This window comes from Myxocyprinus asiaticus, chromosome 42, assembly GCF_019703515.2.
Source record: "Myxocyprinus asiaticus isolate MX2 ecotype Aquarium Trade chromosome 42, UBuf_Myxa_2, whole genome shotgun sequence".
In the NCBI taxonomy this organism is placed as follows: Eukaryota; Metazoa; Chordata; class Actinopteri; order Cypriniformes; family Catostomidae; genus Myxocyprinus; species Myxocyprinus asiaticus.
This window is the reverse complement of record NC_059385.1, coordinates 15,404,728-15,422,740: the sequence shown is the minus strand read 5'-3', so window position 1 is coordinate 15,422,740 and position 18,013 is coordinate 15,404,728. Positions and strand designations below refer to the sequence as shown.

The window sequence follows — 18,013 nt, the reverse complement described above, 5'->3', positions numbered from 1 at the left end:
ATATTGATCTGTTTCTCACCCACACCTATCATATCACTTCTGAAGACATGGATTTAACCACTGGAGTCATATGGATTACTTCTATGTGGATATTGGAGCTTCAAAATTTTGGCACCCATTCACTTGCATTGTATGGACCTACAGAGCTGAGAAATTCTTCATTTGAGTTCTGCTGAAGAAAGAAAGTTCTATTCATCTGGGATGCCAGGAGGGTGAGTAAATCCTTTAAGGATTGGGTGAACTAACCCTTTAAGGTGTAAAAATATAATATGACAGATTACATACTTAGATTTTCAGAATATAGTGTCCATCTTGTAAGGTCTGCAAAAATAATAAAATGCATGATCTTACCTTGTCTTCTTGGTCACTCTCACTGTCACACTGAAAGAGAAAGACAAAGGCGACATTAGTTCAGTGCATGCTTCTTAATCACGATGTGACAGAGATAAACAGTGACTTTTTTCGATTTTTAATATAACCCCATTATTATGTGGAAATCTGATTTCAGCAGTCTGGCACTGCACAGCTCATCAGCAAAGTAATAAAAATTGTAGCAGGAAAAAGCTGTTCTTATCTCGCTCAGTGGCCAGGCCTCATTACATCTGCCTATTGCCACCAGCAGGGCTGGGGTTTTTTTTGCCCACACACCAACAAGAGTACAAGTCCAACTATCTTTATGAGGATAGAGAACAACACTGCAGCAGAGATTCTACATGAGGCAAAGAGAAACACTGATTTTGTCTATTTAAGGCGAAGTGTGCAATTTCTGTGCAATTTCTACTAGCATCACCAAATAGAACTGCAAAAATTATTGTTTTCTAACAGGTTTCATGAACACTGCCTCCATTTTTGATTGGACAAACAGACGTTCTCCATGAAAAATGTGCCCATGACACAAAAAGACAAATACAGAATTTATTTTAAAAAGCTGAATTTAAGACTTTCTGCCCAATATCAATTTCAAGCGCCACTTAATTCTTTATCTGCTAATTAGCTAGAGGCGGACAGATGACTTGGCTTGTGGAGATGTGTTTAGGGGTTAAGCTTGGACTCCCTAATGAAGGTCTGATAAGGGGCGGTGCTTAAGGTCTTCAGGGCCAATTACACTCAGTGGAACTTAACCCTGTGGCAACCCTGAATGATTGACAGTCATGGGAGCGATGCCTACCCAAGTCTGTCTGAGCACGAGGGAAAGAAAAGGAGGAAATGAGAAGGAGGGACGAATGGGGAGGTTTTTGTCTGGCACAAGCCGAGTCCATCTGACCCGATAAAGGGCCTGGTGAACAGCATCCAATTTACAGCTCCGGTCCAACGGGACTCCAGGGGACCTGCAGTGAGCTGGCTGACACATACATGGCTCATGTATTATTCATAACCAATAAACACTCAGACACACACACCAAGCACATACGCACCTTAAGTTAATAACTTATTGCTCCTGTAACAGCACTGTATACGTATTAATGTAAAAACACTATGAAACACAATCAGTATCACATCATATTAGGGCTGGTCGGTGTGACGCTACCATGCGACGGTAGAGATTTTTTAATATTGTTTATTCCATGGTAGATATAACTATGTGGCTATCAGTTGGCTGGACTACTTTAGGTCATTCACATGAGAGAGCAGCAAAAACATGGGGTAATGCAAAAATATAGTTTGGGAAATGTCCCAAACAAGCCAAAATGGAAGAACTTGGGTCTAAAATGAGGCCAAGTTTAGTTGTTTAAGACAGCAGAGTAATGTCCCAACTTGCTACATTAATATAGAATCCAAATGTGAGGCCAGAGCTAGGCATATATTAACTATTTTTCAACAGGTTTGTATGTGGCTCTTTTTTTTCCCATCAAATAATATATCCATAATTTTCCATATCATATCACATTGTACCAAATCATATACAATTTAATATATTGTATCATATCATATATTGTAATGTTTCATATCATATCACATTACATCATATATCATTTATCATATCATATATCAAATTGTATCGAATCATATCATATCATATATACTATCGTATCTTGTATTGTATTGTATCCTATAAATATACATGTACACTCACCGGCCACTTTATTAGGTACACCTGTACATCTACTTATTCATGCGATTATCTAATCAGCCAGTTGTGTGGCAGCAGTGTAATGTATAAAATCATGCAGATATGGGTCAGGAGCTTCAGTTAATGTTCACATCAACCATCAAAATGGGGAAAAATGTGATCTCAGTGATTTAGACCATGGCATGATTGTTGGTGCCAGACGGCCAGGTTTGAGTATTTCCGTAACTGCTGATCTCCTGGGATTTTCATGCGCAACAGTCTCTAGAGCAGGGGTGTCAAACTCAGTTCATGGAGGGCCACAGTCCAGCAGAGTTTAGCTCCAACCCTAATTAAACACACCTGAAGCAGCTAATCAAGGTCTTCAGGAGTGCTTGAAGATTACAAGGAGACATTTTGGAGCAGGGCTGGAACTAAACTCTGCAGGGCTGCGGCCCTCCAGGAACTGAATTTGACACCCCTGCTCTAGAGTGTAAAGAGTATGCTGCAAAAAAACAAAAAACATCCAGTGAGCGGCAGTTCTGTGGGCGAAAACAGCTTGTTATTGACAGAGGTCAGAGGAGAATGGCCAGACTGGTCCAAGCTGACAGGAAGGTGACAGTAACCCAAATAAACATGCATTACAACAGTGCTATGCAGAAAAGCATTTCTGAACGTACAACACGTTGAACATTGAGGCGGATGGGCTACAGCAGCAGAAGACCCCTCTGGGTACCACTACTGTCAGCTAAGAACAGGAAACTGAGGCTGCAATGGGCACAGGCTCACCAAAACTGGACAGTATACAATTGGGAAAACATTGCCTGGTCTGACAAATCTGAATTTCTGCTGAGGTACACAAATGGTAGGCCCACTGCAGCCTCAGTTTTCTGTTCTTGGCTAACAGAAGTGGAACCCAAAGTGGTCTTCTGCTGTTATAGCCCATCTGCCTCTAGGTTTGGCATGTTGTGCATTCTGAGATGCTATTCTGCTCAGTACAATTTTACAGATGGTTTATCTGAGTTACCGTAGCCTTTTTGTCAGCTCAAACCAGTCTGGCCATTCTCTGTTGACCTCTGTCATCAACAAGGCTTTTTCGTCCATAGAACTGCCCCTCATTGGTTGTTTTTTGTTTTTTGCATTATTCTCTTTACACTCAAGAGACTGTTATGCGTGAAAATCCCAGGAGATCAGCAGTTACAGAAATACTCAAACCAGCCCATCTGGCACCAACACTCGTCACAGTCTAAATCACTGAGATCATGTTTTTTCCCCATTCTGATGGTTGATGTGAACATTAACTGAAGCTCCTGACCCATATCTTCATGATTTTATACATTACAATGCTGCCACACAATTGGCTGATTAGATAATCGCATGAATAAGTAGATGTAAAGGTGTACTTAATAAAATGGCCGGTGAGTGTATATCATATCGTATTGTATACTGAAGGGTTTGATTTTAGATCCCCACACCGGTCTGAAAAAAGGGGGGAGTGAATGGGTGAATACAATAACAGAGATTATTTATTTAGCCCGGCTCCTGGAGGATATGTATTTATTTTGTACTGCATTTTTTCACAAAAATATATATCTGTTATAATTATTTCATAATCAATCAACTATTCTATAACCATTTGACTCTATGTTAATCCAATCATTAGTAATTGAATGAGAGAGTGAGATTTTAGTTATGATTTTATTATTATCATCCATGTTTTTATATGGTTCGTAAAAGAATCCATGGCATACAATATCTCTACCTCATGTAATTATTTAAACTGGAACTTCAGTTTCTTTATGTGATTTTATTGTCATATTAGGTGACTATGAGCTGCGTTTGGCCTTGTGTGTGTGTTCTCTTGTTTTTCTCCTGGCTCTGTCCTAATTTTCAACAGATAGCGAGAGGCCCTGCATTCCATTAAAAACTAGGGAGAAAGACTCCTGTCCTAGGGAGATAGTGCCTACCTGTTACATTATCTAAATCATTCAGTGTTTGGATTGTTTATGGTGCCCTATTACACGTGACTGCCATAGTCAAAAACCTCAAGGATTTTAATTGCTTTCCTTGGTACTTTCTTGATGAAGAGAAAAATTAGTAGTCATTAATTATCGCTATCCCTTGACATCTGCACATAAGTTCTGTAAAACCAATGATGGGAACCTGATTAATGTTATGGCTACCTAATGACTGTTTGCACGAATGTGGAAACAGACTATATTTGTAAAGTTCTAACATGTTTGAAGTAAGTGACCTATCAGAATCTCAGAAAGTGTTGTACTGTGACTAATTTAATTTGCATATGACTATAGTTGCTTTTGGAAAGTAGGCGGCTTCTTTTTCTGCTGTATTACTGAATTACTGGATTCAACTGACTTGTGATGCAAATATGAAATGCAGAGAACAAACATTAAACACTCTCTCAATTGATTGCAAACCTGAGTCTGAGTTTTTATTCCTCAAAATTCATATTGGGGACATAACTGTTACCCTCAACAATACTATCCTATCCTATCCTATCCTATATTGTATTAATTTGTATCACACTGTATCATATCATACAGTATATCATATCTTGTCATGTTAATGCTTTCAGTAAGCAAATGCTCAAAACATAACACAGTCTTCTACCACCTTTACACGTACTGGACCATAATGGCCGATGTAACATGTACAACTGCATGCAACCTTCCTAAAGGCCTAGGGCTTCCCCTCATTTGGTGCAGTCAGAGCTCATGAAGAGTTAAAATAATGAGCAAAATTTTTCCAGTATGTTGTGATCCATAAAAAACACCACTGGTGTCTCCATTGGCATGTCACTGCTCTCTGTACCCCATGCTGTGCAGCCTATTGCTTTCATTGTGGAGATATGAGAGGAACGAAATGACTCGCCCTTGCCTGTGAAGCAAATGGAACACGCTAATAGAACTCATCGCATTACCCGATGCAAAAGTGCCATAGCTCATTACGTCAGGATAAAAGGATATCATTGTAGACGGTGAGCAGAATTGACTTTCTGTGCTGCGACTTGATGATTTAATCAACTGCTCTCTTTTGCTTCACATCCGTGTGCCTGTCGCTAACACAGGTGCCACTAAACGACACTCTCTTGCAAGCCAGCGAGTAGAGAAAGGGAAGAAATTGCAGACATTATTCGTTCTTTTTTCCCCACTTGCACCTTCTTTCCAAGAATAGAGGTATGCACATTTTCTCACTGGCGCAGAGAGAAGGGTGGGCGAAAAGATTGAGAAGAGGAGAGAGGGAGGTGTGGGTGAATGGTAATTCCTTTATAGTGGGTAAAGTAACAGAAAAGGTAAGATCAGATCTGACAGGTAAGGGCAGGAAGCTTGTGTCTTTAACAGAGAGAAGCAATAATCTTTACATGAACAATGCAGCAAACAAATAACCTACGGACAAGGAAGATATGTTTGATCATGGTTCAAAGTATATTAAAGTGTTAGAGCTGTGGCCTAGTGGTTAGAGCATGTGATGCAACACGTTGAGGGAGCTGCAGGTTCAAGTCTGTTATTTCCAGATCTTGTTCTCTCCTATTCTCCCCATCATTTCTTGTCCTCTCTCAACTTTCCTATCAATAAAAATGGTAAAAATAAAAAAGTATATTAGAGTGCTTCAACCATTTAAAGATCCTATTAAAATTGCATAATGAGTGCAGTTTTATAATATATACAGGATTTATTTTATTGCTATGAACCATGATTTGCAGATTGATAGTCAGTTGCAGGTGGTATTAGTGGGAGTGACATTTTCATTCTAGATAGTATGTGATTGGACAGAAATCTGTGTAGTGCAGGATGTGTCTACAATACTTTTTAGTCTGTTTCCCAGAAGAAGAAAAGATGCATTCTAAATTTTAAAGGTGTATTTTAAGTTTTGAAGGTGAATTTTAAATCTTAAGTTGAATTTAGTGTACATTTAGGAGTACACTAGCATAGAGTATAGATGGCTTCAAAGCTATTAGATATGGAATAAAAGGCACAAAACTAATGGGGTCTTTAAAACAATGTTCTCCAGAAATCTGTACTACAACTTTGTTTACTAAAGTCTGTCAACTGTACAAAATAAAGTAGCGAACTGTCATTCAAATTGACTGAAATAAAGAATGCAACAGTAAATAATGCTGACAAGTGTAGAGATCCCGGAGTCAAAAAGAGTAGAAAAATTATAATGGTCAGCCCAGCATATTTACTTTCTCCAAAACACTGGTAATACACTCATATTGGATGGATTAACTTGGAAATTAATCTCAGCATTTTCATGCATTTTTCTGGTGCACTGTTAATTTCAAAGCCAAACACTTCGCCAATTGATATTGGCTGCAGATCAATATAGCATGTTGAGCTTATTAAAAACAGTCAATGGCCTCAGTGGAACAATAGAGCCATCTGCTTTAGTTAACACTCCTTGACTAGGCACACTACTCAGCTTCAGAAAAAAATGAAGAGTAAGAAACTGATTAAGCCTCAGAATGAGACCAATAGTGTAACAGATCCTTTCTCCCCCTGCTGTGTTCATGCAGTCTGTACTTCAGCAGTGCAGGAGGAATATAGAGCAATGCGCATACTGTAAAATAAAAAAAATGAATTTTGTGGCTTTTAGTCAACGTCTGTTAGAAGTACACACTAGTGTACTTCTAAGGCCAGAAATTGCCAACAGGCAGTCCAGTTGAACATACTAAAGTGCGTTTTTGTGTTACTTTGGTGGTAAAAACCTCTGTACTCAAGGGGGCGATAGAGTTACTTCAAAAGTTTATGCCATAAAACCAGATGTGTTATTTTTCAGGTAAGTTGCTATAAATACACTGACTTTAACTTTCTTGCTCAGTAATATTTCTTCAGACTGTTGCTCTGCCATTACAGAATTTGACTTGAACGATAACTCACCGTAGATGAGGACAGTTCACACTAATGTAGGCTTTAGTGCCTCTTGCGGCAACGTTGAGAATAAAACGCATACTGGCACTGAGTTCGGTCTGACACATTTTGTACACAAGGCACAAAATCAAACTTGTGTTGCTAGAAATATCTGCATTCACATAATTGTAGAGTACTTTTAGAAGATACAGAAGTCAGAAGTCAGAACTTTACATACACCTTTAAACTCAAGTTTTTCACAATTCCTGACATTTAATCATAGAGAACATTCCCTGTCTTAAGTCTGTTAAGTTCACTACTTTATTTTATGTAATGTTTAATATCAGAATAATAGTAGAGAGAACGATTTATTTCAGCTTTTATTTCTTTCATCACATTCCCAGTGGGTCAGAAGTTTACATACACTTTGTTAGTATTTGGTAGCATTGCCTTTAAATTGTTTAACTTGGGTCAAACGTTTTTGGAGCAGTGGCTTCTTCCTTGCTGTGCAGCCTTTCAGGTTATGTCGATATAGGACTTGTTTTACTGTGGATTTAGATACTTGTCTACCTGTTTCCTCCAGCATCTTCACAAGGTCTTTTGCTGTTTTTCTGGGATTGATTTGCACTTTTCACACCAAACTACATTCATCTCTAGGAGACAGAATGTGTCTCCTTCCTGAGCGGTATGATGGCTGCGTGGTCCCATGGTGTTTATATTTGCATACTATTGTTTGTACAGATGAACGTGGTACCTTCAGGTGTTTGGAAATTGCTTTCAAGGATGAACCAGACTTGTGGAGGTCCACAATTTTTTTTCTGAGGTCTTGGCTGATTTCTTTTAATTTTCACATGATGTCAAGCAAAGCCTTAAAATACATCCACAGGTACACCTCCAGTTCAGTACACCTCCTATCAGTAGCTAATGGGCTAATTGTTCCCATTTTCTGGAATTTTCCAAGCTGCTTAAAGGCACAGTTAACTTAGTGTATGTAAACTTCTGACCCATTGGAATTGTGATATAATCAATTAAAAGTGAAACAATCTGTCTGTAAACAACTGTTGGAAAAATGACTCATGTCATGCACAAGTAGATGTCCTAAACGACTTGCCAAAACTATAGTTGGCTAATATTAAATCTGTGGAGTGGTTACATTTTTTTTTTTAATGACTTCAACCTAAGTGTATGTAAACTTCTGACTTCAACTATATATGCATTTTTACACACAGACACACACACGCACACACGTACACCATCAACTATCATTAGGTTTTGAAGATAGGAAATGTATTCATTGCTTTCTTCCATGGTACAAGCTGACAAGTGTGGCTGTAATGGAAAATAAAGGCTATATAAAAAAGGGAAAAGTCCTTTAATATACCCCTAACTTCCAGTTCCAACAGGAAATACAGAAAGAAAATTGTACTTGTCAAACTATTTCATGGAGACTTGAAAGTCTGTTATTGCTTAAAGGGATATTCTGGGTTCAATACAAGTTAAGCTTAATTTCGGCTTGTCTCTCTTTTTCTTATAAATAAATAAATAAATCTAGGTTACAGTGAGGCACTTACCAGTTTTCAAGTGAATGGGAAAAATCTGTAAACGTTAAAATACTCACTGTTTCAAAAGTACAGCTGCAAGATGTGCATGTTTACATGATTTTAGTGTGATAAAATCGCTTACTAACCTTTTCAGTGTGAAGTTATATCCGATATTACAACTTTGTTGCCATGACAATGTAACATTGGTGACAAGTTTTTTTTTTTTTTTTAGAAAAAGAGGGACGAAATAAATTTTTGTGGTAATCAACATTACGCCACAAATGATCAGATTGAGCTTAACTTGCATTGAAGCCAGAATATTCTTTTCAGTGGAATGCAAGTCTGTCTAGTGTTCAATATAATTTGAAATGAGGTTTCTAACCCCACAAACCCACACACTCAAAAACAGCCACAAACGTATTAACAGAAACACAGCATGTACATTAAAACATCTTTAAATACATTTAAGCTCTTTTTATTTCAAGTTCGGCCAAATTAATTCCCAATAAAGGCAATAAAGGGGGTGAAAGCAGTCATTTTCTGAGCTTGTATAATTACGTTTTGCCATTGTTCAAGGCTCTGAGCTTAACCAGACTCCTTGAATGAAAACCTCATAGCCCACATCAAACCTGCATGTGTGCACAGCACTCCAAACCACACTGGTGCAAAGCCAACACAATGAAAAATGGGCGATACAAATCCAGCCCTGCTACGAGCCAAGCACAACAAACGCTACAGGAATACGCTTAAAAAATATGTTCGAAAACAGTGTGTCTGAAGACACATAGAGAGATCTGTTCTGATTTAGCAGTCATTGATGCAAAACCGCAGTCAAATGTCAAGTTAGGACGCAAAGTATTTGACGTTCCATTTCATGGTCTACTTGCCATTGTGTTGTAATTGGCACTGTCAATGAGCGCTGAAATTAATTGAGACTGATCTGTGCTTGATTACAGAGGCAGCGGGGAGACTGAAGGTTGAGGATAGGCTGGTACGCTCCCTCTCCCTATTTCTCATCCTCTTCCCTCTGCTATTTTCACCCTCTGCCTGTCGTTCTCGTGCTCTGCCTGCGGGCTATGGTGGGTGGCGGTGAGGGACAGCTTGAACAATGGCAACCACTGCCAGGGTCACTTCTTACAGTGCCAATTTGATGTGCTGCCACGGAGAGTTGTGTGCCCAACCTCCCCTCCTCCTCCCTTATTCTCTTTCTCCATCGCTTTCCTCCTACCCTCCCACAGAAAAAGCTGTGCGTCCTGATGGTTTTCTGATGCAAACTATGGCGCAGCAAAATGGTTTTTCCTCTCCTGCTGCCTGCTTCTCCATCTGCCACTGGGGCCGCGTCGCCGCCGGCCGCCTGCCTGTCACAGCGTGCAGTGAAATTAGCCAGGGAGGAGGCGCTCGCTAGCACTAATTACGTTTTAATCATTGGAAATGTGTTGGCAAATCAAGGCCTGAAGCTCCCACTCTTTGCTCGGCAGAAACGAGGCGGCGTGTTTGTGTGTGTGTGGAGGGGGGAGATGGGTAGAAAAGGAAAGATGAAGGGAGAGAGAAAGAGAAAGCGAAAGCAGGCCAAGCCAGTGCCGGTTAAGAGTCAGACGCTTTGAGGAGAAAATGGCGACGTGCCTTGTAATTTCTGCTGAGAGTGAGGCTCTGAGTATTGGGCCACAGAGAGAAAGGAAATGTCCTCTGAAGCTGTGTGCTGCGAGCTTGGAATTGCTTACTTTCCCCAGCCAATCACCAAAAGTGAGCTATATCAGTTAGAGGTTGACTGATGGTGGAGTTTGCCGATACCCGATAACTAAGGTGGTGAAGGCCAATAACTGATTAATTGAATTTTAGAATGGCACAGACAAAGAGTCCTAAATGAATAAAATATCAGATGCAGTTTATTGTTCAACCAAAATCCCCAAAATAACCAGAAAAAAATTATATTTGGCGCATAAAGCGAGACATTTAAGTATAAACAAGCCCGAAATACACCAGGGAGTCTTATTTTGAAATGAAGAAATTGTGAAAAATAATATCGGCAACTATCAGCACAGATTTTTACCAATAACGATAGTTCCAAAAAGCAACTATTGGCACCGATAATCGGTAAAACCGAAATATCGGTCTACCTATAATGCCAGTGCCACGCCGAGCAAGCTACTGAGAACCAATATGTACTAAGGCGACTTTGTAACAGGTAAAGCACTGATGAGTCAAAGATTAGTAAAAAATGTAGTCTTGTTCATACACGGCATACTAAACCTTTTCATAAATGCACTTTATTTTGTCCTTCACAGCAAATACTATTCTTAACTGAGTATTCCGAGTTTAATATAAGATAAGTTCAATCGACAGCATGTGTGGCACAGTGTTGAATTCCAAAAAAAAAAAAAAAAAAAAACATTTGACTCATCCGTCATTTCTTTCTTTAAAAAAAAAAAGAAAGAAAAAGAAGCAAAAATTGAGGTTACAGTGAGGCACGTACTATGGAAATGAATGGAGCCAATTTCTGGAGGGTTTAAAGGTAGAAATATCAAGCATATCATTTCATATTAGCACTTACATTAATTCTTTTAAAACTAATGTATTATTTGAGCTGTAAATCTGTTAAATTTTCATTTTTAAAGAAAGGATAGTAAGCAATTTTATCACTCTAAAATCACGTTAACACGCATATTGTTTCTGTCTTGTGGCTATACTTTTGAAACAGTCAGTATTTCAATATTTAAGGATTTGCCCCATTCACTTCCATTGTAAGTGCCTCACTGTAATGTAAATGTAGACAAGTTGAAAAATGTTTTTTTTTTTTGGTAATCAAAAAATTTAATGCTACAAATGCTGTCAATTGAGCTTAACTCATTTAAAATATTGAAACATTCTTAAAACAAGACAAATTATTTTCAGAGAATCTATCTTGAATATCTTATTTAGATTATTATGCTTGACAAAACATGATATTTAAACTTTTTGTCCTGGTGACAATATCATGGTTAAGTGAAAATCAAGAAAACAATCTTGTTTCAAGAACAAGACATACTTGATTCAGGAATTTGGTCAAAAATCTATTGTATTACACTGCAAAAATGCTCCTCTTGAAACAAGAAACAAACTGAAATGTAGCAAAAATTAATTAAAACCAAGCTAAAAGTTCTTTAAATGGGGTAAGCACATATTACTTTTTGACAAATAAGATTTCTTCACACATTAATGTATCTAGCCACTAAAACAATAATGGATCCTAAAACTAGAGAATTAAGAAAATTAAGCAAGTTTTAAGTAAGCTATAAATGTTTTTTATACCACGGGTCTGTTGAATGCTTGATTCTAAGGCTCGTTCTAAGGTGTGTAATTGTTTTTCAAGAAAACGCACTGCTATAAAGTAGATCCAGGTCTTGACTGCATAACTGTTCCATATCACTTCGCCAAATTATTTCAGTTATTTCAAAGAGCCCTACAGGCTACCACAACAAAATAACCAATTAAAACAAAGACATTGGTTAAAGTAAATCGATTAAGAACGTCAAAAACAATGTCTAAAATATCCTACATTTATTTCAATTTTGGTTAAAAAGAGACCATGTGCTCCCTCATCTGCCCCGCATTTACACACACACACACACACACACACACACACACACACACACACACACACACACACCACACACCCGCATGCACTACCCTTTCACTCCTATGCAGCGCATCCTCCATTGCTAGTTCTAACGTGACGTTTTTGAATTAGCAATGAAGGCTTGAGCTGTATCAAAGCTAGATACACTTGATCAATACAACAGTTTCTATTTTATCTGAAATATCTGTGAAAAACCCTCGCACACCCTTTCTCTCTCTCACACACACACACACAACACACACACACACACACACACACACACTCCCAAACTCATGGACACACATTATACTCGTAATGCACACACTTAAGGCCCAAACATACTCGTGAGAGAAAAACAGAGTCGTCATGTCAGTGCACTCCTGCATCTCAGTGGGGATGTAAAACGTTATTAAGGTTTACAACGGGAATATGGCGACACGCATCTTGGAGATTTTGAAGCGATGTTACTTCTGACGAGAGCTGCAACCAAAAAAAAGGTAATCCCAGAAGCGACACACACAAATGCACTAACTTGTTTCTCCAGTAAGTACTCCAGTAAAGCAGCTCAAGCCTTGCAAGCCTCCGTTGCTAGTTCTGAAGTGACATTTTTGAACTAGCAACAAAGGCTCGGACTGTATCAAAGCAAGATACTGAATCTGTGGCGAAAGAAAGTAGTTCCTCTCATAAGAGCATTTCAGGGACAAAAACCAGAAAATGTCTTGAGATAAAACTCAGTGTCGATGTCTTAAGGTGTGGTAACCGTAGTATAAGCAGAATAATTGACTGTGGCCCGTTAAATTGTTTAAAAATGCATTACCACCTCAGGTGTGCATTATTTTTAAACAATTCAACAGTCCGTCATCAATTATTCCTTACATAAGCACTGCATATAAAATAATGTAATATTTTATAAGGGTACAGGTAAAATGTGATCCATCTAACTGATGCACACACATCACAAACACAGACGACAACCATTAACATCAATCTAAATTAACACAACATTACAGGGAGCCACTGACTTATACAGTATTTACGTAATGAGTCCTTATATAAACATTTTAAGCTCACATTTCCAACTAAAACAAAACCTGACAGGGCCTAAAGATGGCAGACTTTGGGTGGGTGACAGAGTCACTGCTAATCATCTGTCCCTGTGACCCCATCACTGTGTTCTCCATAGGCCTTTCACATTAAACCCTTCTGAAATATAACCTCACCGCAGAAAAAACACAGCAGTGCTGCTGTCAGCTGGAGCAGCAGGGAGAAGGAAATGTATCTCGACACCTTTGACTGGGTTAGGCCATTAAGAGCGCTGGTATCTGGGCTATTGACATTCAGGGACTAATTCACACAGCATCTGCATGACGGCCAGCTGTCATCGTAGAGAATGGCAGCATGAGGGAAAGGAGGAACAAATGAGGAGGGAAGCGGGACAGCCAGGAGGGCCAACAATGTCTCCTTCACCAGCCTAGCGGCTCTTGCTCACTCTCTCCCTCACACTTTTCCATTAAAGTATGTCCTGTCAGGAAGCAGTCATCTGTTGCCTGGCCTAATAACCTCCAGTCTAATCGTGCACCCCACCTTCTCACTAAAACACCTCGCCAACATCTGCAGGCAATTTTCTCCCCAATGTGACACTTTCTCTAGACCATATTCATTGTGACCACAAGCTCTGAAATTGAAATGAACCTAAAGGACTGAAGAGAGCACAAATAATGATGCTCTGTTTCCAAACCTAGTAAGTTACCTACAGAGGCAGCATTTTAAGGCATGGTAGGTGCACTCCTGACACAATGTCACATCAATCTTTGAGTGTGTTTTGTACTTTTATGCTTATTTGATATGTTAAGGTCAAACTCTATAGAGCACAACTGTGACCGCCATAATTTTTTTCCATAAGAATTTAATAAAATCCTTCATAAAAGAGTTCTAAGCAATGAAACAAGCCAACCAGCTCCGATGTGAATCGCAACATTACAAAGATTGATTCGATGCAAAAAAGTATCAAAGAAGCAGACAAAAAGACAAAGGGTATAAGACTAGGTAGTTAACATCTTTATATTGTACAACAATTCCAAAAAGCATTGTGAATGATAGAGTTAAAAGCGATGGAAAAATATAAAACTATTGATTTAACATATTAAGTATAAAAAGTATATTTCAAAAGATTCATATGCATACAAATATATACAACCTAGTCTCATAGAATGAACATTACTTTAACTAAATTTTTGCAAACTGAGGTTAACGTGCCATGTTCCACTTTTCACTGAAGTTTGCTGGTATAAAATTAACACTAGAGGCGCTACAACAACAGAGCGTTTTTTTCACTTTCAAACAAATCACAACGATTAAGACTTTATAAACACGTACTGTATTTTTCACTCTATTACTCCCACACCGCTATGTTATGATCCTGAGACACTTTTACTATAACACATTATTGGAAATTGATACATTTTAACACTTGTATTACAGACACACCTACATTTACACACTTATTGCAATGTGATTAACTTGCATTGTAGCTCAACTGATACAGCGCTGGACTTGTGACTTGGAGGCCGAGGCTCAAGCCCAGCCAAGGACTTTCTAAACGAAAGTGAAAGTGAAATGAAAGTGCCAGTGAAACAAAAGTGCCATAGAAGTGGCTGCTTCAGATTTGCATTTTAAAACCCTATCGGTTAGGTTTAGGTGTTGGTTTAGGGTAAGAATGTCTGTTGTGTTCACCTCTCATTTATCTTTTAGGACACTATTGGTTAGGGTTAGATTCAAAAAATCATCTAAAAATCACAGTGCCCCCGCTGGACATTTCACTGGGAAACTGCAGCCAAACGCGTAATACAGCATGCAATTTTAGTTTGCAAAAATGTTGCCATCGTCACGTAAATTTCATGAGACCAGGCAGAATATATAAGTAGTTTGAGAGTGTAGGGAGACTGAATTGATTGCGTCATTCACGGTGAGCCATTAAAGTATGCGGCCGCTGCTGGGCTCTTTTGCCGCATTTTGTTTGCAGCGATTCTCTGATTGGTGGATCTATCTCTGCTGGATCATGGGTAGTGTAGTTCTTCATCAGGAATTCCACAATTAAACAAGATTTTTTTATTTTATTTAGTTGAAATAACGTGCAGTTATGGCTTCAGCAAAAGCGTATCCCATCAATTACCAACCTTGGAGCTAGCTCTGTAGTTAAAGGTTTATACGTTTTCATTAATAATCAATTTCCCTATGGAAAAAAATGAAAGGATTTTTACTTCTGGAACCAGACTGTTACACTCTATAGAAATAATTTACAAGTCCATTCTCTTGAGTGGAGTACTATCTGTATGTCACACAGAATTGCTGCTTATGTAGAGTGCTCCAAATCAATCACTTATGAGGTTCCATGACAGTTGGGATGGTGCCTTAAAAGGTAGCTGCCTATTTAGGCAATATCCAGTGAGGTAGCTCCCTAGGTTCTGGAACAGAGTTTGAATTTGCAAATAATGACACCTATGTAGTTTATGACCTGCAGATGGAGACTGCAGTATTGCTATTGCAATACTTTTAAAATAGCATCTGTGTAAAGAATAACCGATGACGCAGAGCCTTGCAGAGTGTGTCAGGAAAAGCTTTTATATAAGAAAGAGTGATGTACATCAGCCACACATTCTTGTTTGTGTGGTGGCTTGCCGAAGAACAGGCAAGCGTTAGAGAGTACGAGGTGTGTGTGTTATGCCTGTATGCGTGTACTGTATGTAAATGTGTATGTGAGTCTGGAGGGTATGTCTACGTACCTTTAAAATAACTTGTCAGCTAAGCTGCTTGGGTTGACAGATGTGAGATGGCGCCCTGAGGTGGAGCTTGGCACAGACAGATGGTGCCACAGGGCAACGCGCTTAGCTGATCAACCAAGGGTGGCATCGTCACCAAGCCTGCCAGTCACAAGTGAGAGTGGGATGCCAGAGGAAGAATGTGTGTGTGTGTGTGTGTGTGTGTGTTGTGGGAAGGCACCAGCATACACTATATTGCCAAAAGTATTCGCTCATCTGCCTTTAGACGCATATGAATTTAAATGACATCCCATTCTTAATCCATAGGGTTTAATATGACGTCGGCCCATCCTTTGCAGCTATAACAGCTTCAACTCTTCTGGGAAGGCTTTCCACAAGGTTTAGGAGTGTGTTTATGGGAATTTTTGACCATTCTTCCAGAAGCGCATTTGTGAGGTCAGACACTGATCTTGGACGAGAAGGCCTGGCTCGCAGTCTTCACTCTAATTCATCCCAAAGGTGCTCTATCGGGTTGAGGTCAGGACTCTGTGCAGGCCAGTCAAGTTCTTCCACACCAAACTCGCTCATCCATGTCTTTATGGACCTTGCTTTGTGCACTGGTGCACAGTCATGTTGGAACAGGAAGGGGCCATCCCCAAACTGTTCCCACAAAGTTGGGAGCATGGAATTGTCCAAAATCTCTTGGTATGCTGAAGCATTCAGAGTTCCTTTCACTGGAACTAAGAGGCCAAGCCCAGCTCCTGAAAAACAACCCCACACCATAATCCCCCCTCCACCAAACTTCACAGTTGGCACAATGCAGTCAGACAAGTACCACTCTCCTGGCAACCGCCAAACCCAGACCCGTCCACCAGATTGCTAGATGGAGAAGCGTGATTCGTCACTCCAGAGAACACGTCTCCACTGCTCTAGAGTCCAGTGGCGGCGTGCTTTACACCACTGCATCCGACGCTTTGCATTGCACTTGGTGATGTATGGCTTGAATGCAGCTGCTCGGCCATGGAAACCCATTCCATGAAGCTCTCTACGCACTGTTCTTGAGCTAATCTGAAGGCCACATGAACTTTGGAGGTCTGTAGCGATTGACTCTGCAGAAAGTTGGCGACCTCTGCGCACTATGCACCTAAGCATCCACTGACCCCGCTCTGTCATTTTACGTGGCCTACCACTTCATGGCTGAGTTGCTGTCATTCCCAATCGCTTCCACTTTGTTATAATACCACTGACAGTTGACTGTGGAATATTTAGTAGCGAGGAATTTCACGACTGGACTTGTTGCACAGGTGGCATCCTATCACAGTACCACGCTGGAATTCACTGAGCTCCTGAGAGCGGCCCATTCTTTCACAAATGTTTGTAGAAGCAGTCTGCATGCCTAGGTGTTTCATTTTATACACCTGTGGACATGGAAGTGATTGGAACACCTGAATTCAATTATTTGGATGGGTGAGCGAATACTTTTGGCAATATAGTGTATGTGCAATTCAACTTCATAAATCAAGTAACTTCCAACTATGAAAACATGTGATGCGCTCACATTAAATTGGACACCAATGGAAGGAGAGTGTTCAGAAAAAGCTGTATGAAAAGTCATAATTTTTGCAATTCTGTTTGGTGATGCTACTAGCATAGAAATACACACTTAAATTTTTAGGTCCTAAGTCATGTCTACCTTTCATAGCATGTGTTTTCTAGATGTTTTTTGTCCACATGAAATCTTTGAAAAAACATATTTTCAATATTTCTCAGTCTAAACAATTGACACCCTAGTGCACAACAGTACGGCACATTGAACAGACTGTATTGTTTGTGTTTACGTCAATTTATGTATGGCATCTACTCTGACTAAGGTCTGACTAAAACACTTCACATCCCCCCCAACAAACAAACACTCACACAGTCAGCTCTCTCCCACAGGCATTGAACGCCATAGAAGGTTAGGCAGCAAACAGTTGCTAGCTTAATCAAAGATTAATGGAAAGATTTTCAGACAATTAAATACATCAGATTGCATTTTTGGTAACATTACGGCTCTTCTCTGGGGACCAGTCCACTTTGTTTGCATTTTAATTACTGCATACACAGCTGACATTTGCTCTGACGCCAGCTGCCATCTTTGTTATGCTTCTCCATGTACCTTCTGGAAAAGAGCAGTGAAGCTAAACAAGTGTAGATGAATG

General features: G+C 39.5%; 1 protein-coding gene across 5 annotated transcripts in view; it reads right to left on the bottom strand.

Moving 5' to 3' along the window:
* Positions 1–18,013, bottom strand: part of LOC127432504 (autism susceptibility gene 2 protein homolog) — a 472,102-nt gene that overhangs the window by 148,368 nt on the left and 305,721 nt on the right. For all 5 annotated transcript variants that reach the window (XM_051683651.1, XM_051683650.1, XM_051683652.1 and 2 more), the window contains exon 5: positions 352–381. In XM_051683651.1, coding sequence (XP_051539611.1) covers positions 352–381 — 30 coding nt within the window. The remainder of the gene's footprint in view (positions 1–351; positions 382–18,013) is intronic.